Source organism: Oncorhynchus keta, chromosome 25 (assembly GCF_023373465.1).
Source record: "Oncorhynchus keta strain PuntledgeMale-10-30-2019 chromosome 25, Oket_V2, whole genome shotgun sequence".
In the NCBI taxonomy this organism is placed as follows: Eukaryota; Metazoa; Chordata; class Actinopteri; order Salmoniformes; family Salmonidae; genus Oncorhynchus; species Oncorhynchus keta.
The window spans coordinates 8,485,276-8,497,412 of record NC_068445.1 but is presented as its reverse complement, the minus strand read 5'-3'; the positions used below and the strand labels follow the sequence as shown (position 1 = coordinate 8,497,412).

At 41.1% G+C, this 12,137-nt stretch overlaps 1 protein-coding gene across 3 annotated transcripts in view; it reads right to left on the bottom strand.

Annotated features, from left to right (window-relative positions):
- LOC118358091 (riboflavin kinase-like) overlaps positions 1 to 6,080 on the bottom strand; it is a 31,983-nt gene extending 25,903 nt beyond the window's left edge. Inside the window, exons 1-2 of one of the 3 annotated variants that reach the window (XR_004820420.2) lie at positions 5,306 to 6,080; positions 63 to 214 (exon numbers count right to left, since the gene is read on the bottom strand). Coding sequence is in view for 2 of the 3 variants with exons in the window: in XM_035735540.2 (XP_035591433.1) it covers positions 63 to 214; positions 5,306 to 5,387 (234 nt within the window). In the remaining variant the exon portion in view is untranslated. The remainder of the gene's footprint in view (positions 1 to 62; positions 215 to 5,305) is intronic. The other 2 variants (XM_035735540.2, XM_035735539.2) reach the window with 2 other exon arrangements.
- Positions 6,081 to 12,137: the final 6,057 nt, after the last annotated feature.

Below are 12,137 nucleotides of genomic sequence, written 5' to 3'. Positions count from 1 at the left end.
TGCCACAACTATATTGGCCTATATACCTTTATAACCTATATGGGTGGGCGAGCTGGACTTGCCATGGATTTCTTGGCGTTGTTGTAGTAAGGGTTACAGCCGATGCTCATCACCATCTTGTGGATGTCTCCGTTGTCCACGCACGCCCAGCCATAGTAGATTCCTGTGCTGATGTCGCCAGGCAGGAGCTCCACCACAGAGTCTGTGAAGTTGGCTGATCAGAAGAGACATTCAAGTGACATTACAGGGCTTGACATTAATTTTTTCAGCCACTTGTCCTTCAGACAAAGTCAGTAACACCATGAGCCAAAATGGTGAAGTACATAGGGATGTGAAATTATTTTCCGTCCCGTTCTGTGAGCTTGTGTGGCTATCACTTCGCAGCTTAGCCGTTGTTTCACCTAGACCTTTCCACTTCACATTAACAGCACTTACCTCAGCACTTTGACTGAGGCAGCTCTAGCAGAGCAGAAATTTGACTGACTTGTTGCAAAGGTGGCATCCTCTGACGGTGCCACGTTCAATAGGATGCCATGTTCAAAGTCACTTAGCTCTTCAGTACGACCATTCTACTGCCAATGTCTGTCTATGGAGATTGCACAGCAGTGTGCAAGATTTTATACACCTGTCAGCAACAGGTGCAGCTGAAATAGCAGAATCCCCTAATTTGAAGGTGTCCTCATCCTCTTGGTCATGTAGTGAACCTTTAACATCATGTCAAATGTTTCAGGCATGTCCACTAGCTAGCTAGTAAAATAGTACAACTTGGCTAGGCAACTTATCTAGTTCGTTCATTAAGTGTGAATGCCCCAGAAGCCGGTGTTGAGGATATATTGGCACGTTTGCCATGATGGCTTCTCGGGAATTATCCCTTTTATAATATGGGTTAGCAACATATTCAAATATGATTGACGTATTGTCATCAAAAGCTACATTTTGGTTATTTTATTCATACAATGTCATCCTTCCACAATATATAGCCCCGACACAAATCTAGGGTTGCTTCCCAAGCCGGCTGGTCGTTCGTTCTGTCGGTTGACAGAGACGCGACCCAGTCGTCCAGTCTGTTTTTCCATTGCCATATAGTCTGGAAACGTTCTTATCCCTTGCTTGCTAGCTATACACTACAGTAGTAGCTGCATTTGTTAAAACGGTTGTCTAGTGACATTTAACAACGAGGCACGATTTCGCCAGGCATAGAAAAGAAAAAAAGCTCTCTCGTTAGCTCTTCTAAACAACAGCGTCCTATCTAACTGTAGGGTGACCAGAAGTCCCCGTTTTTGGTTGCCTGTCCCCGGAAATGTCCCCGTTTTTAACAGACCGCAAAGTGAAATATTTTACTTGGCAAGAAAGACCGGGCAGCAGAGCCTACCGGTTGACGTCTCAATCGCGTTGTGCTTGTTTAGGCCAACAGAGGGGGGTGCTCGCTATAGCAACTTCATTCACTCTTCTTCTACTAACTACTTGCTCGCGATAGTTTTAGAGAAAACTGCTGTGGAAAATAAGGCCAGAAGCAAGTGTCAAGTGAATCCACAACATCACCACAAACGTCTTTTCAAGCCAGGTACGTTACAATCATTTGAGATACTAGCTAGTGATGTTATGTCACAATTTATTATCTAGATAGATGATCTGCTCTATAAGGTTATGCTAGCTAACGTTAGCTATGTAGACTAAGTTGGTTAGCTAGCTACTGTTATGGTAGCTAGGTTAAAAAACGTTCACATGTAAACATGCAGTGGACGGGCTATTTTGAAAATATGATTATATTAAATGAATGCACTATTAATTATGATAATATTTTTGTAGATTGCAATTAATGGTTTGGCATTATCATAAGTAGTGAAAATATATTTAGAAATGTTCATGATAACAGTAGCCGTGGAGAGGAAGACTGGATACGAAGAAGAGTGAAGGAGACAGGAAGAAATGTATGATTACAGAGCCTGCCAATTTATCATTCCAAACAATGTTTTTCAGACTAAATACAAAAATGAGGCAAGCAATGGGAATCTGTTAACCAAAGTATTTTATCTAATAGTATGCTATTTATTAATACAGATTGGAGAAGGAAAAATTAATGGAGTAAAAAGAGTGAAGCAAGGAGAGTGTAGAAGAGATGAGGTGGAAAGTTTAAGAAGGAAAGGAAGGAAGACGAGTGAAGAAAAGAGAATAAAAAGTTGAGTAAGAAGAGTGACACAATGAGAGTGAAGAGCAGACAGAGGAGATACAATGACTCTTTCCAAGAAACGGAAATGCACTCTTTCTTATGAAAAACAGAGAGAATTTCCATTTATAAATCGAATGGTTCACTGCACCCTTTGTAATTCCTCTCTTTCAATTGGCAGCCGGAGAAGAACGGCAGTGGTAGAACATCAGCAGACGAAAAAGCATAAAGCCTCTGGAGGGCCTGTGTTAGTATGCCCTCTGGCTGAGATGCAAAGAAAGTTCAAGGAGGGGCTACAAGAATGGTCAGATTAATATTGCCATTGAGAAAATTCAAAACAAAACGAGACATTACCTTTTTCAAGGTCAGTCTCGCAAAAAGACGCATTCTTGCGTTCTAACTACCCGCTATTCAAAGTGCTCTGAACAAATTAAGGGAATTGTTCAAACATTGGCACATCCTAAAATCCGATGATAGTCTCGGTAATGTGTTTTCGGACCTCCCTTGGTCGTATTCTCGCGGGGCAGAAATCTCAGAGACCAATTGGTAAACTCTGATTTACCACCAAGATATTCCTGAACAACGTCTATTTGTGCCCCTACTGAATGGAAATTACAAATGTAATGGCTGTGCTCAATGCAATGGCACTTATAAATGTAGATCCTTCAAACACCCACAAACAGGGAAATCGATCCCAATAAAAGGTGTTATTACGTGCTCCACTAAGGCAGTTATTTAGCTTAACTTGTCCTTGTGGTAAAAATGATGTAGGTAAAACAAAGTGAATTAAAATTACGTTTTTCAGAGCATCGTAGCACCATTATTTGGATATGTTCATATTTTCACCATTAAGAGTAGAAAGACTGAAGGACTTTTGTGAGTTTTTTTGGCCAGGAGTACCATGACATTTTAGGACACAGCAATGTTCGCTGGCTGTCCATGCTCCCTGCTCTAGAAAGAGTGCTGAAAATGTATGTGCCATTGAAATCCTTTTTTATTTCTGAATACAAATGCCCTGTTGTCCTGCGAACAATGTTCGAAGATCCACTGACTGAACTTTGGCTGGCCTTTGTCAATGGAAACCTGACCGTATTCAGTGACACAATCAAGATGCGTAAAGGCCAGGACCGCTGTGCTGTGGAGTCCGCTGCAATTCGGAGAAACTTTGAGTCAAAATTGACTGCAAGACGTGACGACAACTTCATTACAGTTTGTCAGAGGACTTCTGAGAGAGCTAGAGGAAAATGGAGCCATGTCTAAAGAGAGCTTTCTCAAAACATCCCAATCGTTCTTCACTATGGCTGTGAACTACTTGCAAGCATGGGGAAAGCACACAGATAATCTAAAAGATTTGCATTGTCTCCTTTTAAAAAGGAAACCTCTGCGTTAAGAGATCCAGAAGGTACACTGCAGGAAAAATACCCCCATGTGACCATCAATGAGGATGCATTGTGTGACGAGGTTACTGGCCTGCAAGAGTTCCTAAAAGGGGGGGGGGGGGAGAAATCGCTTGAAGAATGGTAAACATCTGAGACACAGCTTAGTCAGAGAGGGAGTACGGTGGTTACCACTAGTGACATCCCACACACTAACCTAGCTAGATTAGCGTCTGTTGTCATGTGCTTACCTGGAAGTAATGCACCAGTCGAGAGAGTGTTCTCCCAAATGAATGATATGGACAGCAGCAAGAAATAGATTCACTGTTCCTACCATCAAGACCATGCTTATTGTGAAGACAAACATCAACCTCCCCTGCCAGGAGTTCATGGAGAAGCTGGCCAAAGACAGAGCAATCCTGAAGAAAATACATTATTCTGAGAAATAGAGATCAGGTTGGTATGATAAGTATATTATGTAGTTACCAATCTCATCAGCATCTTATTTCTTTATTAAGTATTTCACATACTATTGTGTGTTTTTTCAATTTTGCTCGTGTTCTATTCTGCTCTTATTCTAGCAGGACCACTGAATGGCTGTCCAGATCAGACAGTTGTCTTGTCTGTAGTGTTTCTGTAATATAGTTGTCTTCGCTGTCTGTCACAGTGTGCCTGTTAGACTAAATACATAAAACCGGAATTTGACCCCTTTCTTATGTCATAGATAATAACATTGGATATTTTAATTATATATTGACTGACGAACTGGAAATGGACAGATTTCTGAAATGAAAACCGGCGACACCTTAAACTAACATGGCGAATAACACAATAAACATCTAACTGAAGCTGGAAATCATGCAAACTAGCTGCACTTATTTTTTAAAAAATAATTGTATGGACATTTTGTATATAGATCCATAAAAATGAACTGATTCGTGATTTCGACTGACTGAGAAACGCAGCCTGACTCGCTCGTCCCGACCCCATACACATGCATTACTATGGGACAGTTGGAGACAGAATTTGAATATTGAAACAATGTTGCAAATGTCAGAAGATTGATACAAATCGCCGCTGTTAAACTAAATGCTAGTCTAAAAGAAATGAGAGAATGTCTAGATGTGCTTTCTATAGTGGAGACCAAGTTTATAACTTCCCTGCCTGGGTCGATAATCCAGGCTGTATCACAACTGGCCGTGATTGGGAGTCCATAGGGCGGCGCACAATTGGCCCAGCGTCGTCTGGGTTTGGCTGGTGAAGGCGTCATTGTTAATAAGTAGTAGTTCTTAACACTTACCTAGTTAAAATGTTAAATTCAATAAATATTTAAAAAATAAAAGGACAGTGGATTGCGCAGTCAGAAGGAACAGAGTAAATAGGCATTTTAACGTCATAGATTTAGCCAGTGGTCATTTGTGGAACAGACACCGGCTGGAACGCGCGTTTAACCAATCAGCATTCAGGATTAGATCCACCCGTTGTATAGCTGTAGTTATCGGTTTCGCGCATGGATTTGTTCTACTGTTTCCTTTAAAATGATTTTCAGTCATAACAAAGAGCCAGCTAAAATACTAAATGAACTAACTAGCTAAAGTGTTAGCGCGATACAAGGCCTATACAATCTCTAACTAGCTGCCAACAGCAGTAATGTTAGCTATCTAAGCAGTGAAGTCAAATCATAATTATCAAACCACATGCGGGTGAAGCATACCGTTAACAAACATATCTAGAGGATACCGTTCGCTACGTTTAACATTACCTGTGAGAATTCCTAGTTCTTTGCTTCTTCGTCCGAATCCTCGAACGACTTCCCCCCGGCAGAAATACGGAAGATTCTTCATGTCTGCTCTTTTCCAACTGGAGACGACTTTCAACAAACGTTAGCTAAATTGTTAACGAGTTGTGTAGTAAGCTACCTAGTCAAGCCTAGTTTCTAAAAAAGCGTGCTGTAACGTTAGCTAACTCGACACACACTGGTGAGGATGACCTCGAAACGAAAGACAACTAGCTAGCTAACCACTGACAACCGCAGGAAGAGATTATTCCCACGCAATTCCAACAAGGACCACAGTTCGTATTTTATTGTTTATTGACCGGCGAAAATTACAGAACAATTAATTTAGCTAAACTAGCTAGGTAACGTTAGTTTGAGATGCTTTGGTCAAGTACCTAGCTAAGTGAGCCTATTTCAATTTGTAATTGAGGTCGACGCTGCTCGGTGTTTTTCTAATTTAACCTATGAGAATGAAATCGACGATGCTCAGTGGTTTGCTGCAATCTGGTCTCAGAGCATATAGTATTATTCTGTACGTACTTCTTGTTCGGTGGGATTTATCAGCAGTGGGCGTCCAACGTTTTCGTGCATTACCGCCACCTACTGTACTGGAGTGTGGGTCAGAGACAGGGAGAAACTAAAACCTACCTGCCAGCCCTGTTACCATAACAAAATACCTTTAAAAAAAGTGTTCAATACTCAATATATTTGTTCAAATCATTTCCTGTAGCCCCTTCTTCCTCATACTAGATTTGTCTCTCGTACACTGTGATACTACCCACACTGTAGCAATACATGCTCCATGGTCTCTGTTTCCTGGCAATAATCATGCTTTCCTATCACATTTAAAGTCTTATTCAAGCGGCGTTGGCTCACCCTTAATCTTGTAAAATAGCATACTCTCTATCCCTTCCTTCCATCCTACTTAAATAAATGCCTGCCCTTAGTATCTCAATTATACTGTATGTAAATCCGAGACACTCCATTTATGTTATGTTTCATATGGTATGTATTAATGGCCACCACTAACTTCGTTTGTTACAATTCTTAATATACATTACAAATCGCAAAATGTACAATATGCTACTAATTTGCCAAACATACAATATGCTATGAATTTGCAAAACGTATAGTATGTTACAAATTATAGCTAGGTCACTAACATTAGTTAGTTGGCTAACTTTGGCTATGGGTTAACGTTAGAGTTAAGTAACCATCTGTCTATGTAATCATACCAAACATAACATATCAAACTAATGTAGAGGTCCGGAATTACATTTATTATGTTACGTCTAGTCTATGAGACCAGGCTATTTATTTAGGCTAACCATTAGCATTTGCACTGGAGAGCTGCGTGTTACCACAGCCAAAGTTAGCGTTTTGGTCTTACTTTAAGGTTAGCAGTGTGGTTAGGTTTAAAATCACAATTTAAGAAGATCAATTGTAGATATAGGCGGGATTTACGACTTTATGGCTGTGGTAACTAGTGACGCCCTGTACTTGGTAGCTAACTGACCTCGTACCCACCCCAAGGCTCTCATCCAATGACTGCTCTCATCCATTTACGTATAATCCGCCTCTTTACCTCTACACAACTCCAGAAGTGCTTGGTCTCAAAGGTCGACAATGTTATTGAGGCACAGTATGACGGAGGCGTATAATACATCAGAATTGAAGTTGAAATTATTTTATGTCCAGGATTTCTCCAACTTGGAGAGGACTCTGTTACCTTCAGTTTACAAAAAAAGAAACGTATTCATGACAATAGGTTTACCAATCTCACGTCCATTTTCTACATCAATTATTCACCGAGTAATACACTACAAGGTCCTACACATATGCCACTAGATGACGCTGTAAAACGAATGAATGCACCTAATCCTCTGAATGAAATTGTGTAGTCCAGGGGTAGGCAACCCAGTTCCTGGAGAGCTGCAGGGCATGCCTGACTTAGCTTCAACCGACCTGGAAGACCAGGTGTGTTGAATTTAGTCACTGAACTGATCAATTAGCTCAGGTGGTCAGTTCAATGATTGACTAAACTCAACACACCTGGTCTTGGTCCATTAAAGCAAAATCTTGCATTCCCTGTGGCTCTCCAGGAACAGGGTTTCCTATCACTGGCATAGGCCTATTTCTATTTACATAGAGCATCTATACACTGAGTGTACAAAACATTATGAACACCTGCTCTTTCCATGACAGACTGACCAGGGCCCTCTTTCAGAAAGTGGGTTTAGTGAAAACTCAAGTCAATTGACTCAGAGTTGAAGGAAACTCTGGGTTTTCGGTTTCACAAAGCCAGTTCAGCTTAACTCGGAGTCAGTTACTATGGCAACATACTCCATGAAGTTAACCTGCCAGGGAGCAGGTTTTCAACTAACCCTGAGTTTCTCCTCTTTAGCTGAAGCCTGAAGGAGGTGTCAGACATGGTATGTCCTTTTCTTGAAGAGCCAGTTGACATAGAAGCACAAATACTTCACAGAAATCTCCTTCAGGAGAGGATGATCAGACCCCGCTTGGATGTTTTATAATTCTCTGATTATCTGTTTGAGTGTTTCTGCACAATCGATCATTCATCTGAACAATATTCTCAGCCCTCATATCATTCACATGAAATGTCGTGGACATGCTCCCAGTTCGGGAAAAAAAAATATTTGTGTTGCACTTTTTTTTTGCCAAAGGGAGTTTTCTATATAACATCGGTGACGCTGAGCATATTTCCAAGGCACCAGTCTGTCACGCTGTCAGAAATGTCTCTTGCGCTGAAACGTTCACTGTACACTTTTGTGGTGTCCAAGTCACAGACCCACAAGACTCAAATAATTCCACATAATTGCAGATATCAGTCAAAGCAACAATTAATTTAGTATAAAGCTTTGAGTACCCCTGTCAGCCCTATTTGCTGACCCCTTACCCTGAGCCCGGCCCACAGCAACTTTATAACTTGGTTCACTGCAGGACACGAGCCAGGGTAGAGATGACCAGTGGGATGCTCAAGGCCCGGTTCCAGTGCCTTCATAGGCTCAGGGCCACCCCAGAATGAGCATTTGACATTATTGTGGAATGTGTGATTCTCCACAACATTGCCACAATTGGAGCAGAACAATGTCATACTCAACCAGTGAATGAGCCTGACCACCCTGCTGATGCATGAGATGGAAGAGACAACATGCTACCATTTCTGATTGACCCATCACCTCCGCAGTGTCAAAGACAATATGCCTTTCTTATTATGAAATATTCTTTTTTTCCCTGCAAGTACAAATGCAGTAGTTAATATGTTTTGTTGTTGTTCAAACAAGTAAAGTCATCCACCTGTGGGCACCTCACCCATCTTTAGCTGATGTCCCAGCAGTTGTATTTTTTAGCATCTGCAGCCTTGTGGTCAATTTCTAAATGACATTTTTCAATTTGTTTCTTTAAGTACACCTTTTTCACAGGGAGATATAGGAAAACAAATTACATTGAATTTCACAGTGCCAGGTCTACTTAGTATCATTGTAAGTCATGGGCCAAAGCTGAAAATCTTAGGTAAGTTGTGCTGTCGAGGTGGATGCACCCTCTTCCTCACTAATTTCCAGCATTGCTCTGTTAGAGAAAAAGGTGCAAGATTTATTATGGTACAACACTATCATCAACTGTTAGATGTTATTTAAGGTGTGAACCTCAATAGGCCTCTCTGTGGCCGCTGACAAGCGGTCTTCATCCTCCTGTAATGAAAAATAACAATTTTGGTGTTCTACTCTAACCCATTATGAAAAATCTGTGGACTATTAAGAGTATTTACAACTGCATGGAGGTCTGTTATGACAGAAGGCTCCAGACAGATTACACCACCATTCTAATTTGTGTAATCGTAAAAAATTAAGTATATTATATTTGACAAATTTCGTCATTGTTGAATATGTTGTGAAATACTTTATGTGCACAACTAGTTAACAACAGAACTTGCAACCAGACCTTTAGAAGTAGTTAGGTACTGTATGTGTTTACTTCACAGCAGAACAAAATAAAGATTATCCCTTTAAACAAGTTTTGACAGTGAATTTAGAAATGAATATGAACAAAAGAAATACACTTAAACTTGATTGGTTCATCTTCCCTAGGCCTCCTGCATCAATTTACATAATTTGTATACTTTTGGGTTGCTGCAGTTCAGTGTTACGGCTCTCTTATACCCACTCAGAGAGAGGTAAGAAAACTCAAAACCAGTCACCAAAGGAGATATGGGATAAAAAGGCAAGAATTCACATGGTCATGGATAAATATTGCACAATTCATGTTAGCAGAGACCTTGAAGAGTAGGTGGGAGTGGTAGTGCTTTTACACCTGCATTGTTTGCTGTTTGGGGTTTTAGGCTGGGTTTCTGTACAGCACTTTGAGATATCAGCTGATGTACGAAGGGCTATATAAATAAATTTGATTTGATTTGATTAGTAAAGTAAAATGTTTAAAGGCTAAAAAGCAATAATATAATATAATAATATAATAAATAATCATTTGTAAAAATGTTTTCAACCAGGCAGTTATTGTTAATGTTAATATAAGTAATCTTTTTATAAACAATCCTTATTTTGGTGACAAATGTGATTGCATTGTTGACAGCACACAACAATGCATCATAAATGCCTCTTGGGATCAATTAATTGATATTCAGACAAAAGATCGGCAATAAAATAATGCCTATAATGGTTATAAAAAATGGATTTTGTCAAATGTTGTGTCAAAAGGTAGTCGGAACATGGATCATTTGAAATTTTAGAAAAGTATTTTGTGTTATGTTGTACTACACACCGCCTGGAAACATTCATTTCAATGTATTTAAATATTCATGTTTGGACAAACAATTACCATAATTTGTTCAACTTTGACACCCCATCCCCATTTAGCAAGAGTTACAAAAGCCATTGAAGCAGACCTAAAGTAATTCATGCACTATTGTTGAAATGAGTAAAAATGCTATGCAAATTGTCATTATAACATGCCATTGCTGGTATGACCCTCTTGACTTTTCTTAAATTTGTTATTTTTTAAAATGAATTTTACCCTTTTTCTCCCCAATTTCGTGGTATCCAATTGTTTAGTAGCTACTATCTTGTCTCATCGCTACAACTCCTGTACGGGCTCCGGAGAGACGAAGGTTGAAAGTCATGCGTCCTCCGATACACAACCCAACCAAGCCGCACTGCTTCTTAACACAGCACCATCCAACCCGGAAGCCAGCCGCACCACTGTGTCGGGGGAAACACCGTGCACCTGGCAACCTTGGTTGGCGCGCACTGCGCCTGGCCCGCCACAGGAGACGCTGGTGCGCGATGAGAGAAGAATTTGGTGGCACAGCTGGCGCTGCAGTACAGCTCCCTTAACCACTGCGCCACCCGGGAGGCCCTCCTCTTGACTTTTCAACCGCCTCTGTAATTTCCAAAATATTGTAAATTCTTGAGTTGTTAGTAATAGGAATTTAAGATGAAACATATTTTTCAAGAAGAGACAGTTAAAGGGTTATGATGATTGGCCTGCCTATAACTAATTTGTGTACATCTTCATGACTACAAATGTAAATTAAGAAGTGCTCAAGGGGTTCTTTCTCTATTTTTCCATAGTTCTTTGGCACTCAGCGGGACTGGGATTATAAACTCAGGCAGAATAGTGGCATGCCACATTTACAGTTTAAACCACAATGACATCCCGGAATATCAACTTGGAGAACTGATGTCGTTTGACACTCACCCTGAATAAAGACATGTTAATTAAGGTAACTTCACTAGATAGCCTGCAATAGTGATATTAAAAACCACCCGGTAAAAATCGTCATTACATTGCCCCTTCTTAGATGGCATTGAGGAGACTCTCAAAGTTGCTGCTCAGTGCAATGCTGGTATCCATTGGTATCTGGATGCTTACCCAGCTCGGTTCTGTTCAGGTGAACCTGTACAACAATGGCTAGAGCTGGCTGCAGTTCTCAGATGCAGAACCACATTCCGCAGGACGACAGTGACTGCAGCGCCACCCTGCAAGGAGACATGATGGACATCGAACATGCCAAGGTCCTGTCAATTACACGCAGCTTCCTCAACAGCATGCAGTTCCCGGACAAACACTACTGTACCTGGAGCTGACCAGGGGTACCTGGAGATCCCCGTAAATCTTGAGGAGGAGCACTTCCCTTTGGCCTTCTCGCTGGTCGTCCACCACAAGGTGAACTTCGAGAGACTGCTCGCCTCCCAAAACATGTACTGCGTCCACGTGGACAAGAAGGCCAAAGCGTCCGTTCTTGCCTTTGTCATAGCTATCACGTCCTGCTTTGACACAGTTTCTTTGGCCAGCCATCCGTTAAAGTGTGGTGTACCCAAGCTGGAGTTGAGTCCACGCTGACATCCATTGCACTGGTGATCTGTACAGGCATAGCCCTCACTGGAAGTATTTAATCAACCTCTGTGGCCAGGACTTCCCCATCAAGACCAACCAGGAGATTGTGCGCAGCCTGCAGGCACTGGCTAGGGGAAACATCATGCAGTCAGAGTCCATGGCTAGAGGTAAGAAGGTCTGCTGGAAGATGTTGCGGCAGGTTGTTGATGGCAAAATTCAAGGAACAGAGCAGGACAAAGACACAGACACGGACCCCATTGCTATCAGATGTCTGGAGGAGTATCTTAGACTGGCAGAAATACACAAAAGAAAATCATTTGTATCCTCTGAAATGTGATTCAAAGTTAGAATGAGATAAAGAAGGATACGACAGTGATGTCATGAATCTCAAGTCATCAGGAAGTACATCTGCATTGGGAACCAAATCAAAACTTTTATGGCGCCA